This window comes from Natator depressus, chromosome 7, assembly GCF_965152275.1.
Source record: "Natator depressus isolate rNatDep1 chromosome 7, rNatDep2.hap1, whole genome shotgun sequence".
Lineage (NCBI taxonomy): Eukaryota > Metazoa > Chordata > Testudines > Cheloniidae > Natator > Natator depressus.
The window spans coordinates 43032585-43056165 of NC_134240.1; the positions used below are offsets into that span (position 1 = coordinate 43032585).

General features: G+C 40.2%; 1 protein-coding gene across 2 annotated transcripts in view; it reads right to left on the reverse strand.

Annotated features, from left to right (window-relative positions):
- Positions 1–1673: 1673 nt before the first annotated feature.
- NISCH (nischarin) overlaps positions 1674–23581 on the reverse strand; it is a 61639-nt gene continuing 39731 nt past the window's right edge. The window contains exons 9-21 of one of the 2 annotated variants that reach the window (XM_074958266.1): positions 21612–21680; positions 20923–21108; positions 20589–20717; positions 19918–20031; positions 18065–18170; positions 15011–15132; positions 13532–13587; positions 11619–12947; positions 10936–11110; positions 9632–9785; positions 6765–6893; positions 4239–4400; positions 1674–3091 (exon numbers count right to left, since the gene is read on the reverse strand). In XM_074958266.1, the coding sequence (XP_074814367.1) occupies positions 2463–3091; positions 4239–4400; positions 6765–6893; positions 9632–9785; positions 10936–11110; positions 11619–12947; positions 13532–13587; positions 15011–15132; positions 18065–18170; positions 19918–20031; positions 20589–20717; positions 20923–21108; positions 21612–21680 (3360 nt within the window). In that variant the 3' untranslated portion in view covers positions 1674–2462. Of the gene's footprint in view, positions 3092–4238; positions 4401–6764; positions 6894–9631; positions 9786–10935; positions 11111–11618; positions 12948–13531; positions 13588–15010; positions 15133–18056; positions 18171–19917; positions 20032–20588; positions 20718–20922; positions 21109–21611; positions 21681–23581 lie in introns of those variants that run through there. The other variant, XR_012640248.1, reaches the window with a different exon arrangement.

Below are 23581 nucleotides of genomic sequence, written 5' to 3' on the forward strand. Positions count from 1 at the left end.
CTACATTACTTTTGGCTGAATGTGGAGAATTTTGGACTAAAGGATCTAACAGAAGGCCAGCACCAGAGAGAAGCTCCTTCAAGAAGCCATTCCCTTCACATTTGCTCAGTTTTATTTTTTTGAATGGCAAATAAGTAGGTGTACGGTAAAACAGGCATAGTATATTGCTTTCACCTTCCATTACGTTCAGGCCCAGGTGTTGTTTTTAGGAGGCCTCTATCTCTAAACACTCTTCTTCACTTTAGCATAGGTGCAAATAGGTGCTTTCACTTACTTTGGCACAAATCTAGAGTAACTCCAGTGGAGTCACTCTGGTTTTACTCTGGTTTAAACAGCAGATGCTGGCCCTTATACTTGTTGTGTACAAATAATCTGTTAGGCTTCTCTATAAAATATCTGCAAGACAGAGACTTTTTTAGTTGTCCTAAGGTAAACATTTTCAGAAGAAATTAAGTCATCATTTTAAATGTGACTTAGGCACTGAGGAGCCTAATACTCATTGTAAGTCAACTGGACTCCAGCATCGTTGAATATTTTTTACCCCTAATTCTCCTCTTTTAAAAGAGGAAGTTTTTTTTGTCTAAAGGCAGCGAAGCTTAGAAGAGTAAAAATGCTACTTGAGTTTAGTATGTATTAATTTCTGATTTAACTAGAAGAGATGTCTTGCTTTCCTGAAGAGTCTGTGGTCACAGGGCAGTCTCCTTTGGTGCAAGGTTCACACCCACAATTGATTAATTCAGTCTGTAGTTTAGGAGTGGTCCTGGACTGCTCACTGATGCTAAGCTCTGACATGGCAGCCAGTAACGCTTTCCAGTTGGAGATTCTTTCCTATTCTGGTGTATGACAAACTGGCCTCAGTTATTCATGCTTTCGTCGTCTCTCAGCTGAACTATGGCACTGCAATATGCCTGGGAATGAAGCCTTCTGTGCTTAGGAAGCTCCAGTTGGTACACATTTCCACAGCAACATGGGCTACTGCAAATACATTAAACCTGTCCTCTGCTCCTTGGCTTCCCACAGAATATCATATTGATATAAGGTCTCGGGCATTATCTTCAAGGCACTCAATGGTTTGGACCCAGGATATCTACAAGATCGACTGAAGCTCTGAGATGAAGATTGTGGTTGACAACTTCGCTCTTCTGGCGCAATGGAACTTTCTACAGTAAGGGTAAAGCTCATCTGTTCAGGAGAGGACAGCTTTCTTTGGGCCTGGTCAGAGGCTGCAGAATGAACTCCCACAGGAACTAACGACGAGCACAAACCCGCAACACCTTCCCGCTAACTGCAAGGCACATTTCTTTGACCTTTCCTTCTTCAACATAAACACACAACATATGGGTATATAACACAAAATATGCCAAAACAAATTCTCCCCCTGCCATTAGATAGATGCTAGTGGAGTTAATGCACTACAGGAAGGCGCTCAGATACTACAGTGATGAGCGGAGTATAAGAATGTATACAAAACAGCCTTGCTGTAAATCAGAAGCACTTACTTACAATCATCACCAAAACAATTATTTATACTTCTAGAGTTAGGGCCAGAGACTCAGTTGGTCTAAACTGGCATAGCTTTATAGCAGTCACTGAAGCTATGCTGCTTTACACAATCTTGCAAATGCTTGAAAGAATCAGTGTGAATAAAGATATACAGAAAACAGGTCAGGTAAACAAACTGTCAAATTTCACTTTATTTGTATTGAGAAAGTAGGCAACAAACACCACTTGGTACTCAGAGGTGCAAATTCACCATTATTTGCTGGCAAAATGTTAGTATATCAATGCTGGGCACTCTTCATTTCCATGATGGTAGCAAACTGATTTAATCATTTTACAAATCTATAATGAAAGAGTGCCACGGAACTATAACTTCAGATGAAAATGTAGCATTTAGTTGTGGTTCCTCCAGGTGACTTTTGCCACTTGGTTCATGATTAGCAGCAAACAATTAAATTTGACCTCAAAAACAAAATGTAAAAGTGTTTGTAGTCATTAAATAATAAGTGTTAGCAGCATACCCAATAAAATACATCTTGTACAAATATACCATTGCACTTTTAACATGTCACAAGCATTTTTCTTACCATTATTTACACAGTAAGTATAGTCTGAATAGAATAGCTAGACTGATATATATTGAAAAATAGTGGAAATGTTAACAGCCCTAGACAAGGTCTAGTGTTGACTCCTTTTGCTCCATACAGTTTCCCAGGATGCTTCATGAAAATCGTGTACGTATACCATTGCATAAAAATAGAATTTACAAAAAGCTTAACTCCCAGTTAACACTTCAGAAGCTTATACTATATTACTGTATTAAATTGTTCACTCACAAGGGAACAATAATGACAACAGAGTCGAGCATCAGCCTCCGATTAAGTTTTGAGATAATACCAAAAGTCCTGCTTATTCAAATACTGTGCTTTATTTCACATTCCAATCACTTAGCTGTGCGACAATTACCCAGTGAGTTCCAAAGGCAGCTCCCGACCACACAAAATCTCCCACTGTCTTGCAAGCAGTGATATTAGTTTCTCACGGCTTTCCGCACTTGGGATAAAGATGTACCACTGGATCTCTCTATTCCCACTGCCTTTATGTTGAGCATTTAACTTTGGGGCACTGAAAGTATCTCCAAAGTGATCCAGTGTTAGGTTCTGCATAAGATCTTGGTTCTGAATGTCATCAAACACAAATGTGAGGGCCTGTGGATATGTCTGATAGCCCATAAGCACTCTGTCTAAATCCCGGATTCGTCTTCCATCTGTGAGTTGATACTTGTCTTTCTTTGGTGGTTCCTTTGCAAATTCAGGTAGCGGGTAACTGATATAATCTTCATTGAAAAGGAACAAATCAGAACTGGTTAAAATGAGTGTTTTAGGCTGAAGTGATCGATTGGCTTGAGCAGTTTCTTCTATACGATTCACTTGAAATGCCAATACATACAGAAGGATATTTAGCGACTGGAGGTTAGCCAAACTGTACATCTTCTCTGCCACTAGAAAAGCAAGGTCCCCAATTTCCTCTTCATTGGGATATATAAATTTTACTCTACTAGAGTGAATCAGTTCATAATTCTCCATTTTTCCTGCAAGCACAAATATACATGAATTTTACTTTACACTCAGTATTACACAATACTTCCCTGACATGTGGCTAAACATTAGATCCTTTGAGACAGTTTGTTGCAGCTGGAACAACTCAAGTTTAGCAATTTATACACAGTTTTTATTTGTATAAAATAAGTGAATAATTTATTTGGATTGGATAATTTTCAGTTCCAATTACAGAATCTTTATGAGTGGTGGTGACGTAAGAGGCAGAAAAAAATAGCTGGATTCTCAGATGACAGATAGTATTTGTCTTTCTAGTAGTTGGAGAGAGAAATCAACTTCTGAGTTCTAAATGGATTGAATCCAGTATGGAATCATTGAGAACACAAATATGAAATCCCTTATCTCTTTAGCAGATGAACAGACATCTTTAAATGGTCCCTCTGAAAAGACCTTTCTCACAAGTTGTGTGTTATGTCTACTGTTGCATCATGATGTGCACACTGCTCCTGCAGTAGGAAGAGGATACACTGCTTCTGGTCTACCATAAATGGCTGTAAGTAAAATGCTTTAGACCAGACTTAAGCGATTTCCTGAAAAGCTTTCTTAAAATAATCACAAGCAACATCAAAAAATTCAGCTTTATTTAGAGAACCCTCTGCTAAGTTTAGAAATCTAACCAAAAGCAGATTTATCACAGCACATTTTAATGGCTGAAGGTACGAATTTAACATTTTTAAAATCCCTTAAATCTTATCTAATCTGTCATCGTTATTGGTTCATGAATGTACAACCTAACGAGACCAAAAAGGTCCCTCTCCCTGCAGATGTTAAGAGAACTGTTCCTTAAAGAGCTATAAGTTACAAGTCTAACCTATAAATATAAGCTACAGCTGTAGATGGCCTAAAAGATTATGAAAGGGATGTAATTTATTGGATTCTATAAAAGGAGAAGGTATATTATCATATTGTCTCCCCCTGTGCAAATGTATTTGAAATTAAACATTTCTGTTCAGACAGGAAAGTCCAGGGTAAACTCACACAAGACTTCAAGTGGAAGCGGAACTGAGTTAACAGGAAGCAAACAATCAATGCATAAAATCTTTCACTTTGGGATTTTTTTAAAATACACATTACACAGTACTTTATATACTAACCTAAGGTGTAGAATGGACCATTTACCTGTATTTTTATTCCCAAATTCAGAGTAGAAGTCCTTATCTACTGGTTCTGGTGAAGGTGTGCGTGCCAGCAGTGACAGCACTGCCATGAGATGCTGTATAAAGGCATGGGTACTGTAACTGTCTCTGGTTAGGCAGGTTATTATATGATCTGCAGAATGTCCTGGAAAAGACGGAACATAAGCCACTTACATATCTATTTGTAGCTTTACTACAACTTCAGCAGATGTTTATTCACTACCATAGAATATTTCCTGTAGTGACGGATTTGAGATGTGTCATTATTTGGTTAATTAGTTAGAACTGATCCTCTGTCCAAAACATAAGGGACCCTCCCAGACCCATTGAAAGATTAGAGCATGCACATTCATAAGGTACTTTAGTTTGGAACACTGGATGTGAACACTTCTGAATGTAGACATTTAACTGCATGACTGTGCATTACTTTGAAAATGTACCTTCAAAAGAAAACTTAAATTTCTGAAAATATTTTAATTACTGATGTTAAAAGTGAACTAAGTTAAAAGAAAAACTCCCTGCTTTTTTAGTTTAATTTGTACACTTACACTTTGATTAAGGTCACCTACAGCATCACCTTTTTATGGTCAGTTTCCTCATTAGGATCTTTGCCACAGCAGAGAGGATATAAGAATGGACATACTGGGTCAGACCAATGGTCCATCTAGCCCAGTATTCTGTCTACTGATAGCGGCCAATGCCAGGTGCTTCAGAGGAAATGAACAAACACGGCAATTACTGTGTGATCAATCCCCTCATTTAGTCCAGCATCTGGTAATACTTGAACTCTTATATTAAACTCACTAGATTTCAAGGTGACAGAATCCCTTTAAACAAAGTGTAAGGACTGGGTTTCAGTCTTAAAGTCTCCCATAAACTTGCCGTACAAATTGTACCTTCAATCGCAATCTTCACACAACAGGGAAAGCTAAGAACAGAGTTGACAGCTGTAGCACTAACTTTGGATTTCTTTGTTTTGTTGGGTCTCAGGTTCACAACATGAAATGTAATTTTTAATTTTTTATATTTTAATTAAATAACTGGCCTTACTGATGAAAAGTGCTATATAAGACCTAGATATTATTATTCTCTGATGTGGTTTGTTTTTAAGAGAGCTAACCTACTCTATTATATTATGGTCCCAAAAAGAGCAGGGGTAAAATTTTCAAAAGCTCCTAGGCTACTAAGTCACTTGAATCCCTTTGACTTTCATTGAGATTTAGCCATCTAAGTACTTATGTCACTTTTCAAATGGGACAGGTGCTTTTGCAAATGTTACCCTAGGCCAGCTAGAAGTTTAGTGTCTACTTTTGCTGGAGGTCTCTGTTGGCATCACATCACTGAGATGTGAAAATAGGACATACCATGCAATTTTAAAAATTGGTTAGAAGGATGGAATAGAGGCTTCCAGGCATAAACATTTACAATAATTTCTGGAGGCGAAAAGAAAAATTATAATGGGAAATTACATTTCATAAGTGACTTGGATACATTCACATTAAAAATGGAAGGTGCTACAAATTCTTAAGAATGAAAGACTAGGGGAGAATAGTTTTTATTTCCCTTGTTTACTAGCCCAATGTATCTGGTAAGCGTGTTCAAGCAAACTGGCAGAATGGTCTCTTGGCAAGAGACACTAACTCTGATAACAGAGTAAGAGTCAGGCGAAGTTTGCACCTATTTCATAATATGCTTGGAAATCTCAATTTGTGCACAACTAGATTAAAGAGCTGGATGATCTCTACTCAACAAGCCTGCCAAATAAACCATTAAAACATAACTTATGTTCAGTGTTTAGAGTTCATTACCATCTCCATTTCTACCATCATTAAATCATTTTCTGCTTTTTGTTTGAATGAAGCTACAGTCACAGATTCAATAATCATCATTATTTTGTACTAGTTCATGGTTAACTGCCTACACAATCTTAACTGAAGAGGCATCACAAGGCTACAAGTTTCAATGAGAGCATTACATAAACAAATATTTTCCACTTGTGTAGAGCCATCCACTATGCACACAAATTAAGAAAAACATACTCAACATGCAGAGCACACCATTGTCATTCACTAATCACCTAATCCTTTGAGTGCACTGTGCTGTACACATGCATACTTTAAATGCAAACCTTTATCAAAGTGCAAAAAGATAGGAAACATTCAATTGGAAAAAGTTCACTCCTGCTTTCCTTGAATGTTTTACACATGGCTGAAGTGACTATTTTCCCCACATTTTATTTCACTTAAGATGAGGAAAGTAAAATTTTACACCCCAAAATTATTATTGGGCAACATAAGCCACTGGAAGTGGACAGTGTTTTTCAGCCATGCTTATTTATATAGTGGCACCAGTGTGACATAAATGTTAACATATTGGAAATGTGTTAATCATAAAAAGACAGCAGGATAACATGGTGCTCTGTATCAAGAGTGAAGCGAAGACAGGGATGAATTCAAGATGACAGTAGTATCTGTAACTAGAAAAATCTATAGGATAAAATGTTACTCACCAGAAATTCGAAAATATTGATCAAAAAGTCCAACATTCACTGATTGCAGATCGTTAAGTTTTAGCACAAAGCAGCAAGAGAGGTGGAAAGAGCGATTTTCACAATCTGAGTTTTCTTGGTTCCAAAAGTCTAATGAATGAATGAGGAATATAGCATGATAAAGAGCAAGTCATAAAAAGGAAATATGATAAGTTTAGACTACAAACACAATAATTAGATTCAGATCTTAGTGTGATCTTTATTAAAAATTATTAATTTCTCCACTGTTGTGCTTGAAACAAAGCCTTGAAAGGCATTTTTCTTTAATGACTACTCATTTAATATTGGAGGATTTCTTTATGCAGATACATTCCAGAAACTCAGACAGGAGAGATAATACTGCATTCAGTGAAAAATTTTCACTGTCACCATCTTTTTATTACTGACCTCAGCATAAAAAGGGGGAGTGTGCTAATAAAGTTTGCGGATGATACAAAGCTGGGAGGTATTGCCAATTTAGAGAGAGACCGGGATATCATACAGGAAGATTTGGATGACCTTGTAAACTGGAGTAATAGTAATAGGATGAAATTTAATAGTGAGAAGTGTAAGGTTATGCATTTAGGGATTAACAACAAGAATTTTAGTTATAAGCTGGGGATGCATCAATTAGAAGTAACGGAGGAGAAGGACTTTGGAGTACTGGTTGATCATAGGATGACTATGAGCCGCCAATGTGATATGGCTGTGAAAAAAGCTAATGTGGTCTTGGGATGCATCAGGTGAGGTATTTCCAGTAGAGATAAGGAGGTTTTAGTACCGTTATACAAGGCACTGGTGAGACCTCACCTGGAATACTCTGTGCAGTTCTGGTCTCCCATGTTTAAGAAGGATGAATTCAAACTGGAACAGGTACAGAGAAGGGCTACTTGGATGATCCGAGGAATGGAAAACCTGTCTTATGAAAGGAGACTCAAGGAGCTTGGCTTGTTTAGCCTAACTAAAAGAAGGTTGAGGGGAGATATGATTGCTCTATACATATATCAGAGGGATAAATACTGGAGAGGAATTTAAGCTCAGTACCAATGTGGACACAAGAACAAATGGATATAAACTGGTCATTGGGAAGTTTAGACTTGAAATTAGACAAAGGTTTCTAACCATCAGAGGAGTCAAGTTTTGGAATAGCCTTCTCAGGGAAGCAGTGCGGGCAAAAGACCTATCTAGCTTCAAGATTAAACTCTATAAGTTTATAGAGGAGATGGTATGATGGGATAACGTGATTTTGGCAATTAATTGAGCTTTAACTATTCATGGTAAATAGGCCCAATGGCTTGTGATGGGATGTTAGATGGGGTGGGATCTGAGTTACTACAGAGAATTCTTTCCTGGGCATCTGGCTTGTGAATCTTGCCCATATGCTCAGGGTTTAGCTGATTGCCATATTTGGGGTCAGGAAGGAATTTTCCTCCAGGGTAGATTGAAAGAGGCCCTGGAGGTTTTTCGCCTTCCTCTGTAGCATGGGGCACAGGTCACTTGCTGGAGGATTCTCTGCTCCTTGAAGTCTTTAAATCACGATTTGAGGACTTCAATAGCTCAGACATAGGTGAAAGGTTTTTCGCAGGAGTGGGTGGGTGAGATTCTGGGGCCTGCGTTGTGCCGGGGGTCAGACTAGATGATCATAATGGTCCCTTCTGACCTTAATATCTATGAGGATGATATAACTTGCTTTCAGACTTTCTTAGAGTTCAAAGTATATCACAAAGGCACAGGAGCCCTAAACACATGGACATAGGCTGCACTCAAAGGCAGAGACTAGTCCTAAGATACCACACTTTACAAATGGTAGCTAATAGCTTTCTTGGGGCAAACTACAGCTCTGAACCTCATCTCTGGTAGTATACCTGAAATAAGAATCTGGCCCACAATGCATATGCCAGAATGAACAGAGGACTTAAGAGGAAAGAGGTTTATGAAGAAGTCTTATTCTTGCCCAAACCAGAAGAAACCCATCCATCACACGTGCCACTGATCTACAATGAGCCACAGTAACATCATGATGGGAAATCTCTACTTGTGCGCAACTAGATTAGAGCTGGATGATCTCTACTCAGCAACCATGCCAGATAAGCCATTAAAACATAACCCTACTTATATTCAGTGTTTAGAGTTTGTTACTTTCTTCATTTCTGCCCATTCTTTGGTGGAACATGTACTTTGCCTTCTGAAGATGAGCATGTTCAAGGAATGGCTTATACATAATCAAAATAAAATTAGGCAACCTGAATCTAAAAATATTAAGCCTCACTCCTGAGAAGACCATCATGTGGTAAACAGGTAGTGCGGACTAGGAGACCCAGTATCAAAAGCAATTGAAGCGTTTTGCTCATCAAGGGGGCAAATATTGCTGGGAGCATGTCACATTCTCAGGGCCACACTGTGCCCATGAACACAACTCCCACTGACAAGTACGTCAGTAAATTACTCACATGAAAGAGGAGCACAATACAACCCTTAGGCCTGTCACACATTGCTGCTGGCAATGGAATGGCATTTCAATTGTACAGAAAATGCTGGGGATTGCTAAGTAACATCAGAAAGAAGCATGCACAGATGTCATGGAGAAGGGGCTATTTGAGGCGCAGTGCTGGATGAAGACCCAAAACCCTTCTTGCAAGGTAAAGCCTCAGGCACGCATGCATGCTGCAAAGGGCGAGCCTGGAAAAACCCATGATGGGATGGATGTTTAGAGTCCCTTGGCTGCAAAAATAAGCGTGCTAATCAAAATCACCTTGAATATAAAGGAAGATGAGTGTGAATATAGAGGCTCACTTACCAATTAACCCTGCAACTTATTAGAGATTCAAAATTAACCCTTTTTGTCTTACCCAACTGATGCTCATTAGTATGAGTTACAGAATCATCCAACAGAAAGTAAATAGCTTTTGTTGAGAGCAACACACAAGCCGTCACTTCCATATCAGGAGTTTTATAAAATAAAACAGAAGACCACATAAGATGTCTCAGCTCTTCATTTTCCACCTGTAAGACAAATTGTGTTGCTTGATTTTGCACATCTTCACCTCTGACTTGCTAGAAGCAGCTTTTGGGAACTGCTTTTCATGGTAAACCAATGAGAAACTAACAACTGAACACAACAGTGTGATAATATTTTCCCAATAGTTGCTGAGTACAGCTGTATCGGAAGAGTTGTCCGTGAAACTGTTCTAGAGTGCATGAGATTGAGAATGCATGAAGTTTTTGTTGTGGTCTAGCCTGCCACACTATTTGACTCCAAGTTTCAAAGAGTTGACGAGGAATTATAAAAAAAAAACTAAAACCAGCAAACCTGGCAGAGTTATGCCCACAAAATCTAGTTAAGGAGCTTCTATAAGTAAATGTAAAGTTCACAATGCCTGCCATATCTCAAAGTTCACCACAAACCTTCAAATACTGCTGAGATTAGTTTCAAACAGCTTTATGAAAAAAGAAGGAAGTATGACTAGCAATTAGATCAAGTATTTGCGCTAGGCCACCTGGCTTCTAGTCTAGATTCCCACAAATTTATTCTGCAACCTCGGGCAAATCACTGAACCTCTGTACCAGTTTCCCCAGGTGTAAAAACAGAAGCAGCACTTGCTCATCTTGGTAAAGCACTTTGAAGGAAAGAGGTTATGTAAAATGCATCTAATACCTCAGACACACGTTATACTGGGAAGTAGAATTAGAATGCATTTTACTATATTAACTTACTGGCCTAGTTTCTTAGATGTTATGCCTAGAACACTTGACATCTGTTGAAACTATCTGGTGAAATTTGAATGGCACGCAACTACATTCCCTCAATTGTTTGTAACTTCCTAACTCTTACTGAAAAAAAGAGCTGCACCCTTGGAGAAACATTGTGTTCAAGACAAATATGACATTAATTTAGGTACTGATCCTGCACTGAGGACATTGCGGCCAGACCCAGAGCTTTGTAGGGCCCCAACACCTTCTGTGAGGCTCAGCACAGGGGCTCACTCAATTGGAAGCAGTTACAGGATTGGGGTCTTGATTAGCAACTTCCAGATTTAGGAGTATCTATTACGTTCTGGGTTTAAGTTTGAACAAGAAAGGTTTTTAAATACATTTCTAGTTTTAAAAGGTTGATGACAGCCTGCATAAAGTGTCCCTAATTTGCGCACAATACCTCAGCAATGCTGTTATGGAAAAACTCCACAATCGCATTTCCTTTTAGCCCAGCCACATACTGAAGAGATGAAGAGATTGGAAGATAAGATGGAATTTGGTTATCTTCTGTAATTTTCTGCATCAGACATTCAGATGGATATAAAGATGATAGCGTCAAACAAGGCTTGCAAAAGCTAGGAGGCAGAAAAGATCAAGAAACATCACATCAGAATGCACACTCAAAAACTGTAACTAACAAGTAGAGATGCAGAGTTTTCCCCCACATAAGCAACATTCATACTTTAAATTCCATTCAGTAGTTCAGAACAGGAGATTTGTGGTTTTAGTAGCAGCGTACTATATCTTTTCTCAATGGACTTCCTGTTCACTACATAAATTATTTTACTTTAACATCTTTGTCGTTTGCTTTCCTTCTACTAGGTTTCAGGCAAAATGCAAAGCTTCCTTTCACAAGAGCATACAATAGGTTGTAAACATAAAGCTGAGCAGCAGGTGTGAACTGTCAACTGATATTGTATAACTCTGTATCCAGAGTGAAAGGAAAGACACTACAAGTACTAGTGGCCTGATTTTCATACACCCAGGCCCTGCTGCACTGTTAAACATAAGTTTCCAGTAACATCTGGTAAGGCCAGATTAATTTCAACGCTGTACCATATGTATTTTAAGGGAGTCAATTACCCTGCTGTCTGGCTGTGTCTGTTTTTTGAATCCAAGAGGTGCTTTCTTACTGATTCCAAACTGTTAGAAGCTTTCAAAATAACTATAGTTTTAACATCCTGCAGAAGTGTCCTCAAAAGATTGTAGATTCTTAGAAAATGGAATTTTTCATGAGGTAGAACAAATACTGCTGTAACAAATTTGTGTCCGATGAGTAATTCTAGCACATGTCCATCTGAAAGTGACCCTTTCTGCTGGATGGGATGATTGGTCGGATGCAACACAACAGAAGCCAGTGGAATCCTGCTCAGCTGGAATACATTTCTTGCATCTTCTGAGTCTATACATTTAGCTGGCATTACATTAAAATCAACCTTTACTATGTGCAAATGCTGGGGTGTCAGAAATATCCAACAAGGATGGAATGCATAGTGACTCTGTTCAGCAGATTTATACAATGTGGAATGAAGTGCAGAACACAAGGCATGGTCAGACCATGCTCTGTTATCACCCACTGATTCTGGTAGATGCAAGGCTTTCTGAACATCAGTTTTATTACTGTAAACTAGGTAAGTTGGGAAGCAACCTTTTATCTCCATGTCATCTGGTGAAATGTGATAAAATCCCATCAGTTGGTAGACAAATTCTTGCAAGCTTGCTTTGCCACAGTACAATGTGGAACTTGAAAACAGGGAAGTGCAGCTTTGAGAGCAGCATGTTTGTAAACAGGAATAGAAGTCCTGAAGATTTTGGGAATCCGAAACGACAAATAGGCAGTTGTCATTATTTCTCACCTTGAGGGTTAAACATATTTCTGGCATGAGAAAGCCAAACTCTGTAAGATCTGTATATGGAAAGCACAGTGCTAGTTTCAAGGCAGCTGGGATATGTTGGCAGCTGCCTTTTGAATCTTGATGAGGAATCTCAAATACAGCTACTACACTATCAGTCAAAACCAAACAAGAGGCAAACTGCCTGACTCCTCCTTTATGAACCTGAATAGAAAAACTCCAGAGAACTTTGATTATGTCTATGCTCTCTGCTCTTGTGCTATCCAGAGCTGGTGGGGCAATATCTGAAGTAGCACTGAACTCGAAAGTCCGGTCTCCAAGTCCCATTTCAAAATAGCCATCTTCAGTATCCGTGACACTGGAATCACTCACAGGGCTCCCTTTGTTTTCTATTTCAGTAGAGGAGGAGGGTGATCTCTGCAAAGCCTGTGCTATCAAGGTGGAGAGGTGCTGGATAAAATCCTGGTTGGTGGCAGTGTATGACATACATGTAAAAGGCAAGATGATGGTGTTACGAGGGTCGGACAATGCACCATGTTCTTCATCTGAATGGTCCAAACTTCAGAAACAGAAAAAACAACAGTAAGTGTAAGGCTGATTTTAAGAGGAGTCATACCTAATTAAGACCTTCTCTACTGCGTATCAAGACATTGGTTCTCAAGCCTATACAATCACTTCAAGAGAAAGTATAACACAGTGTAGTTTGTACAGAATCTGTGTGTTCTGCAGCCACCAATTTTTAACACAAGACTGGTATAACTTAACCCATAGAGCACTGACAAGTGCACAGAAGAACTTATGTGTTCACTTATCTTCTCCTCATCCTTAATAAATTTAATCATCACAGGTGAATTGATAGTTTAATCAGTATTAAAGCAGGATGGCACCTTGTCACTTGATCACTCCACTATACAGCCACTGAGGCAGTTGTGGACTTTCAAATACATCCCACAGTTCAAAAGAGAACTTTAATGAAATTTCATGAAGAAATTTTCAAGCTGAGAAAAACAGGGGCAGAGTTCCAGACACAGGAACATGTTCTGCTTTAAAGGCCAGGACTGTGTCCAGAGACACACAGTGTTCAGAGACACTAGCCAACTATTATAATCAGATTTATATTAGAAGTTAGTCATTTTATCTCACCAAATGTGATGACCTCTTCCATATTCTTTTGATAAGTCCAACAGAGAAGTAGGCACCTAAGGAGAAGAAAGGAAGGTCAAGGAGCTGCCACATTGTATTTAACGAACAGAGGTGTCATACAAACTTCAGTAAACATGGTTTTAGTCATAGAACAATATTAATCAATACAGGGTTCTTGAGCTGTTTATAGTCTGTCAGATCAACAAGTGGCTGAATCCAAAAGTGCGGCTGGTATGCCTCTCGTACTACTTGGTAATTAATTTTCACTTAAAGGACCTCATTAGAGGACCTTATTTTGCCAACATTACTTCAGCAGCCTGAACATCTCATGAGGTAGGCAGATATAGGTTCTATTCTTGGCTCAATTTCTCCACCTGTAAAATGGTTATTTACCTACCTCACTGGGTTGTTGTGAGACTGCGTATGAAAAGCAGTTTGAGGTCTTTGGATGAAGGATGCTATGCAGTGCAAAACTTTACTGCAGATGGGTACAGGGAGGCATAGAGAGATAAAGTGACTTGTTGAAGATCTCTAAGCCAGCAGCAGATCAAAGGCGCCAGCTGACTCAGCCTTGTACTCAGGAATGCTCCCAACATTGCTTAACAAATGCAAGTAGCTTAAAACTAATGAAGTAGCAGTAAAGGAGCCAACAAGAACCTGGAGTCTGGATGGGGAAAACTGAAGCTACCCTGATTTTCCCTATCAGCATCAAAGAGAAACTTTTCCCACCCAGCAGCAAGAGGATAGCTATCCCCCCCCGCCACCATCCATCCTACCTTCAAGCAACCACACAGGAGAGAGAGAGAGAGAGAGAGAGAGAGAGAGGGAGGGAGGAAGCCCCACCCTCCAACTTAGCAGCTAGGTGGATGTTAGTGACAGTGATGTGATACTGACATTATGTCAATATGTCATGGCACTGAACTGCAACATCACAATGCAAGTACTGTGAAGCAAGCTCAGGACACTACATTCCTGTTCTCTGCAACTCCATACACTACTTGAGTGGTTCTAAAATATCAGAAGGTGGACCAAGCCCTCTAGCACTACAGAAGAGGTTACATTCAGTTCAGGTGGAAGAAAACTGAAAGTCAGTATTGTGTCCAAGTTGTCAGTTACTGCAAATTAGGTCTTTAGTTCTTAGTCCATTAGAGCTGGACAGGCAGGGGGTTTGCCTTTAGCCCTCAGATACCTTGCTTAAAAGTTGAAAACTGATTTTATACCCAATTTATTATAAAACTTCAGAGTAAAAAATTTAGCTTCAATATTTTACAAACGGAAACCTCTTAATAATTGATAAGTAATTTGGGGCTAACTTTTCTTTGCCCCATTACAATAGATCACATAGTACAGAAATAATCAGATTTACAGGAAAATTCTGCTGTGGATTATTTTTAACAAGAAGAGTTTTTGCTCCAGGAAAAAACATTAATTAAAAACAATTTTTAAACAGAAGGGACATGGGAAGAGAATTACAGTTACCTGATTTCTGTATCTGGAGTCTAATATGTCAGAGCATCTCTGGGTAACTGTATGGTCTGTAGGAGTCGAACTACTGGATGGCGATAAACTGCTGGCTAGGGCTGTTTTTCTACAAATTATTTCTAAAACAAATACAAATAGCTCTTAAAGAATGTTAAAACAAAACCAAAACACATTATCTAACTGCAACTGTATGACAAGTATTCTTAAAATATCTAAGCAAAACTTGACAAGCAGTCATTAATACAGTAGAGGATAGCTTCATACAACAGATTGTACCAATCAAAGGAAGTCAGTTTATATGGTGAATTGAAGTCTGACTATGGAGGCATCAGTAGCTGCAGTGAGATCTGCACTTAGAGCAGGACTTTCAAACAAATGATTGGATTTAGTCTCCACATTTGGTACAATAAACTTAGTAATCTGAATAATGTATTTTAAACATTTATTGGCTGGTAGAGCAATACTGAAAAATGCAGTGCTTCCTTTGAGATTTTCTCTCACCTCTTTATGTTCTATTAGTTTACAGCTACAAAATCCCACCAAATCCAAACCCTTCACACACACGCATAATCAGATAACTCAAATGTGGCTGATATTCAAATACTAATCCTAAACCGTTATTTTACCTGATTCAGAATAGCTGATTTGAGTTACACAAGGATTAGCTGTCCAAACTACATTGCCTGAGTGTGTATAAGCAAGGGTTGTATGGGAAGCTCTATGTAATATTAATAGTGTTTATGCACGTGATTATAGTGAATCAATTTTTCAATGCTACCAATAATAAGGATTGTTTTAAATCAGCACTTCATATAAATACTTTTAATTAATGATTAGAAACCAGTGTTCCTGGACAATTTATTGATATTATAATTCTTGATGTGAAGTACAGGACTTGTACAGAAGTTATGGATGCAACTTTTTAGATCGGCTTTAAAAGATCATAAAGTCAAATCAAATATTCTTTCCCAACTCAGATAAAAAAATTATTTCCTCAGGGGAAACACTGCTTTAACTACGTAGGGAACAAAAGTAGCTAAGAGGCCGCTTAAGCATTATTTCTGGTATATTGTTTCCTGTCTAGCTACTTACATCTCTCCCATAAGCAATTTACTGTAACATTTAATGTGATTAATATATCATGGAAACAGATGTTGTCTTGAAAGACAGCAAAGAATACAGCTCATAAAAGCAATGTGTCAGGGAATGCAGTTCAGTTCTTGGTAGTTCCAAGCCTAACAGTGAAACTGATAATTAGATTGCATATTTCAAAATTTCTAACTAAAATTCTTAAAATCAAGTGAGATTTAAAAAATCCCCTTTCTGGATGCCCAAATACTTACAATTATTAAGTCTTATAGATTAACTCCAATAGTAGCCAGCTGTGTTATTGGACTTCTTTTCCAACATTTTTTCTTTTTTAATTTTAGCCTTTCCCATCTTGTTACTAAAACAACTTACTGAAGTTTTAAGGTAAATAAATTTTAATCCTTTTTCCTTTCACTACCTTTCTTGCAGCAAATTTCTACAAGATGACTGACCCGTTCAGTCAATAAGTCTCCGGTTCTTTCAGTCCACAATTTAACATACTCCTAATCATTTACAACAGAAAAAGAATAAACCTAAATATTTCCCAACAATTTTTTAATTCCAATTTTCGCAGCTATTTCCCACCTTCCTTTTACTTCTTCATGGATAACCATCTAAAGCTACATGTTGATATATTATAACAAAAACTCCACTCTCAAGCAATGACCTAGAATATGGAATACTTTAGTACTTGGAAAAGCAATTACAGAATCAAAATACCAAACACAAATTAAGTAGCAGCTGCCCAGAGTTTAGAAAAATTGACTGCATTTTATCTGTAGATTACAAAAGAAATCTAAAATAGATTGAAAGGTTAGGTGAGGTACATAAAATGTAACCGAATCTGCTTTGAGATGTCGGTTCCCCTATTGGTCACATACAAATAATCATGTGAGTGCTATCATAACGATCTTTGCCTTCTCATAGAAGATGATGTTGGGGAAACCCATGGGATTTTCCAGAAATGTTGGTAACATCTTGTTCTTTCCCAGAGTAGGAGCACGAGCTTTGGACACTTCCACCTCCCTCACCCGGACTAAAATGTTTACAGGAAAACGGTCAACTGCTTCCCATCCCAACCCATACGACTGACATACTCCCTTGTTTGCAATACCATCTTAAGGAATTAGAAATAGTCTTAACCCCTACCATGTGTTTCCATTTAATCATTTTCTGTGTTTCTAACTGAACTGAAGCCAAAAAAGCTCAGTGATGTTCACTTATCCTCAGTCACGCATCAGCATTCCCGTAAATCAGCAGGAATGAGCATAGCTCTATAAATAGTGTTAATGGCTGCTGCAAAAGCAGTACACAGCGCACAAAGCCTTTTTGGGTATGCCCCATTTATGCAGTGGGTTTGCTTTTATGAACACTTGTCAAAAGAATTTTGGCAAAATGGGTATACCGAGATCACAGGGTTAGAATCAGTGTGATAACCCTCATGTTAATATTACTACGGATGTTTTTCTCTGCTCCCCTTTTCTACCTTATTTCAGGTTTCCTGACTTAACTGTGTCTCTTGTCAAAAAGCAACATGGGAACTACCACCACATCAATGCCCTCTTATTATCCCAACACCAAACAGGGAAGAAAAACCATTTTAAAGCATCGCTGTACATATAGGTTTGCCATTAGAGCACTAGAGCTTTGTCTACATTAGGAAAACCTGGATGTGTAATCCTCCACCAGTGATTGAGCAGGATTAGATACAGTGGTAAAAAGATTTGCACCAGGTTTATGCTACAAGCTACCTCAGTTAACACCACCAGAGGAAAACTACAGGTCAGAATTTTGCCAATATAAATATAACTTAGAAGTCTGGGACAATACCCGTTTGCCTTTACGCTTCAACTGATGCTGACAAAGCCCCATATTCGGTATATAAACTTCATGTATATCAATGCAGCCTAGAAAAACAGGACCAAGAGGCCCAGCCCAGCAGCACGATACATACATGATTACCTTGGCTGGAGCTGACAGGATGAGGCAGAGAAGAAGAGGAAGGATGAACAGTAAGAGAACAGTTTGATTTGGAGCTGGCAGCAGTGAGCCTGGAGTCCTCACTGATCTAATAAAGAAAGTACGTAGTGGTTAAAGAAACAAGAATCTAGCACCACTGACAAACATACAGAGCAAATATTAGATCCAAGAACTCAAACAAATCCACATAATCACATGGCTTGTTTTCTGTGAAAGCTCAGCTGTCATTAACAATTTTCAGTTCACATCCATTCAAGTCTATATTTTATTTTCTGTTACAGTGAAATCCTGTTATAAGGATCCATTCTGGAAAATGCCATTTTGATTATACTGATAATATTAACCAGTTGTTATATCTAGACTGATGGAATAGTGCATTTCGCAAGTCAGACGACTGACTAAAAAGACAGAGCAACTTCTGCTAGTTCTTCTAATGCTAAGTCTGGACAGTCTGGTTATAACTGGCCTCACAGCCACAGTCAAAAGTGCAAACCTGAAACATACTTTAACTGCAGGTGAGAGGTACGCAGGATATGTCTACACTACAAGAGAGGGGTGTGCTTCCCCTGTTCATGTACACCAGGGGTGGTCAACATGTGGCTCTGGAGCCGCATGCGGCTCTTCAGAAGTTAATATGCAGCTCCTTGCATAGGCACTGACTCCGGGGCTGGAGCTATAGATGCTAAGTTTCCAGTGTGCCTGGGGATGCTCAGTGCTCAACCCCCTGCTCCGCCGCCCCAGGCCCTGCCCCCACTCCACCCCTTCCCCTGAGCCTGTCATGCCCTTGCTTTCCCCCACTCCCCACCAGAGCCTCCAGTGTACCGCGTAACAGCTGATCGCGGTGGGCAGGAGGAGTGGGGAGGGAGTGGGATTGGTGGGGCTGCCAGCGGGCAGGAGGTGCGGCAGGTTGGAGTGGAAGGAGCAGACGGGGGGCTGCTCATGTATTAGTGTGGCTCTTTGGCAATGTACATTGGTAAATTCTGGCTCCTTCTCAGGCTCAGGTTGGCCGCCCCTGATGTACACATTCGCACTAGCTCTCATTGAGTACAAATGGCCGTATAGCAGCAGTAGCATGGGCAGCAGAAGCACAGCTGAGATGTGACAAGTACAAAAGAGCCAGAAACTGGTGAGTATGCACTCTGCTGCTAGCACTGCTACCACAGCTACACTTCTATTTATACTTGCACTAGCTCAATGAGAGCAAGTGTGAGTACGTGTACCTGAGCAGGGGATTTGCCCTCCTAGCTCGCAGTGCAGGCACAGTTCAGAGGTGGGACAGTCTCACCTGACTTCGTTTCCCCAAGGAAAAAAAATCAAAGAAATCCCCACCAGTGCCAACAGGGAAGGACTTTTAAAAAATTATTTTAATACTTTACTGCACAATCAGTGGACATTGTTTTTAGTGATCATCTTTGAATGGACTTTACAACTTATAACATGGACCAGCACAGCTGTGCTTCTCATCAAGTTAGCCACTCTGTATATTGTGAAGTCATTCTACCTATCCCTCCTTCTCCTCATCTGCCAGATCACCACAGAAAGGAAGGCATAGAAGACATTACTGCAGTTAAAGGAACAGAACAGGAAAAATGTGCAAAATTGCTGCATTTAAAGTTCATCAGACATTAAACAAGCAAGCAAAGCATGTTTTGTAGAAGTTGTTACAAAATAGATGCTTCATTAGTAAGCCAAATAGATCCACGAGTACTTTGAGATATTATTTAAGTCTTTAAGATATTCTACAAGTTTTTTGTTTTTTTCCCCCCAAGCACCACATTGTCCATGTTTTACTCACATGGTTTCTAGCCCCGATCCTCCTCCTCTTAAAAACTCACCTTCTTATCAGAGTTATTCAACTTGTACTTAACCTCCTTTGCTTTTTGAATAGCTTTCAACACTTCTACAGTGTCAAGTTCCTTTTCTGTGGTACTGATATTATCCAAACAGACCTGAATAAAATCCATAAAGACAAATTGTTTGGTTAAGCCTCAATAACAATACTGAAAGAATGATGCACTCATTGAAGCAAGACACCACCACTATTTTGAGATGACCACTGTCTGTTTACACGAATACAAACATTTAAAGTAATCTGGTACCATAATGGAAAACTAAGTACATCTGTAGGGTTACTTTTCATGGAAAACCAGACCTCCCCACCCTAACTCCCAAAGGACTGAGACAACTTTCAATGCAAGTTCAAAAATGCCTGAAAAGCTATTTTCACACCTTTCTAGCAAACACTGTGTTCAAATGTAAATGTGCTGCTTCTCTATTCACACAAGGCCTTAAGTTTTCTTCCCACAGCTGACATTGCCAGGAGTAAGTTGGTTTCATTCTCTAAAATAGAAAATCTCTACAACACATAGCAAACATTTAAAGGAATTTTTGCAAATTTAACAGCTGTGCAAAAAAAGCTGAACTAGCCACTTGTTTTCTCTACAGATTTTAGAAAATAAAAAGATTTTTAGGTACTGAATTCAAATAAAAATTCCACGTGGCTTACCTCTGAGGCTCTGTCCCCAAATTGGGCTAGCACTTTGGTCCTGTAATCAGGAATGATGCTCAAAGGATTGTTGGATAAGACCACCTTTTCTAAACATGGAAGGCTTCCTATATTTCTTATTTCGTCAATCTGAAAATATTTGCATATAAATATAGGTGTCACTCAAATCTGCATTCTTTGAAAGTGAGCATAGGTATAAATGTATAAAGTATAGGGTGTATACAACAGGAAAACTATAATAATGCTACAAGCACAAAAACCTATTATAATCCGTATTTTAACTTTGAAACCAACTGCCCATAACCTGAAGGACAATTTGTTAAAAATCAGTTACCTGATCTATTTTGTTGCTGCTAAGATCCAGGTTGACTAGTGAGTACAGTTTGTTAAGGCCACACAGCCTTTCCAGAAGGTTTCCTGCTAAATTCAGAGTTTTAATGTTCCCAAGTTTTGTATGAACACCCTCCAACGATGCAAGTTTGTTGTAGGATAGGTCCAGATGAATGAGGTTGTAAAGATGCTGCAATACCAGAACACAACAGCAACATCACAGACCAATTCAGTCAAATTAAATAACATCTATTAGAGACACTGTGCTAAGGCTCACCCCAACTGTGTGCAAGATTAAATTGCACACTAGCCAGCAAAAATTTGTGCATGGTATCATTCACCCATGTGGGCCCATGTAGGCAGGGAGAGATCCCCCTAGCTCAGTTCTACAGACCCACATTGCCTTCATTGCCAGCCGGTAGCTATGCAAAGTAGTAAGAACTGCAGGGGAGCTGGTGAAACAAGAAAAAAACACAGGAGAGGGAAAATGGAGGACTGAAAGTAGTATATGGTGGAGCATGGACATGGAGGGAGCCAGCCCAAATTGTTTTTAATGATGTCAAAATGTAATCTTTACAGTTAATGCACTATGCATGAGAAAGGCAGCCAACACAGAGTCCAAACGAAGCAGCTCTGTGCTCTCACATCCCAAGACTTCGGAGACAAAAGTGAATCCTCAATAATGTCACTAACCTGTACATTCTCTATTAGCGACACGTCATTGTGACTCAATTCTAGGAATTCAATCTTCGGAATTAGTTTCTGGAAGAAAAGAAATGGTTTTATGCAGTAAAATGCCCTTTTGCTTCTCTCAATCGGCCCACATTTGCCAGGCTGTCAGCTGATTAATGATAAAGAAAAAGGCATATTTGTATGTCCTGAGTCTCTAAAGTAAAAAGAACAAAACCAAAAAACACTCACTCACACATATGGTAGTTCAGCAACCTAAGTGGCACCAGGCACTTCTTGAAAAAAACATTAGCTCTACTTTGAGAAGTAAGGTCAAGTTCTACTTTGAAATTCTGGCTTCATACTCAGTACTAATGTGCAGTCTCTCAATTAAGCCAATCATTACAGCCCAAGTTCATTTGAGATGTTTCATCTTAGTAGGGATGGGTATTTGGGTTATGCAGCAATCTGGATAAAGCTAAAAATTGCAAGAGTCAGGTCGAGAGAGGGCTTTGGATTCTTCGACCATAGGATGTTGTTCTGGGAAGAACGATTTCTAGGAAGAGATGGGATCCACCTAATGAAGAAAGGGAAGAGCATCTTTAGAGGCAGGCTTGCTAACCTAGTGAGGAAGGCTTTAAACTAGGTTCACCGGGGGATGGTGACCTAAACCAAGAGGTAAACGGGGGAGTGAGACACCAGGAGGAAACACAAGGAGGAGGGTACAAGACGGGAAGCCTCCTGATTTATACTGAGAAAGTAGGGCAATCGGCTAGTTATCTTAGGTGCATGTACACAAACGCAAGAAGCCTGGGAAACAAACAGGAAGAACTGGAAATCCTGGCACAATCAAGGAACTATGATGTGACTGGAATAACAGAAACTTGGTGGGGCAGTTCACATGACTGGAGCACTGTCATGGATAGGTATAAACCAGAGGTGGGCAAACTATGGCCCGTGGGCCCGACCATCCTGCACAGCCCCTGACCTCCCGGACAGGGAGGCTAGTCCCTGGCCCCTCCCCAGTTCTCCCCCCTACTCTGCAGCCTCAGCGAACTGTGCCACCAGCACTCTGGCCCGCCACTCCTGCCAGGCAGTGTGGTGGCGTGGCTGGCTCCGGCATGATAAGGGGGTGGGAGGTCCCGGGGGGCAGTCAGGCAACAGGGAGCAGGGGGGGCTGGATAGGCATGGGAGTCCCGGGGGGCCTATTAGGGGGCGGGGGTGTGGATAGGGGGCAGGGCAGTACGGGGACAGGGAGCGGGCGGTGGGGGGGTTGGATAGGTGTGGGAATCCCGGGGGGCCTGTCAGGGGGCAGGGGTGTGGTTAGGGGTTGGGGCAGTCAGGGGACAGGGAGAAGGGGTGTTTGGATAGGGGGTCGGGTCCTGGGGGGACGATTAGGGGTGGGGGTCCCAGGAGGGGATGGTCAGGGGACAAGGAGCAGGGGCGGTTGGATGGGTCGGGGATTCTGAGGTGGGCAGTCAGGGGGCGGGAAGTGGGAGGGGGCGGATAGAGGATGGGGGCCAGGCTGTTTGCGGAGACACAGCCTTCCCTACCCGGCCTTCCATATAGTTTTGCAACCCTGATGTGGCCCTCGGGCCAAAAAGTTTGCCCACCCCTGGTATAAACTGTTCAGAAAGGACAGGTACAGGAGGAAAGGTGGAGGAGTTGCATTGTATGTAAGAGAGCGGTATGATTATTCAGAGCTCCAGTTTGAAACTGGAGAAAAGCCTGTTGAGAGTCTTTGGGTTAAGTTTAGAGGTGAGAGCAACAAGGGTGATGTCGTGATGAGCGTGTGCTATAGACCACCGGATCAGAAGGATGAGGTGGACGAGGCTTTCTTCGGACAACTAACTGAAGTTTCCAGATCACAGGCCCTGGTACGAATGGGGGACTTTAATCACCCTGACATCTGCTGGCAGAGCAACACAGCAATCCACAGACAATCCAGGAAGTTTTTGGAAAGCGTTGGGGACAACTTCCTGGTACAAGTGCTG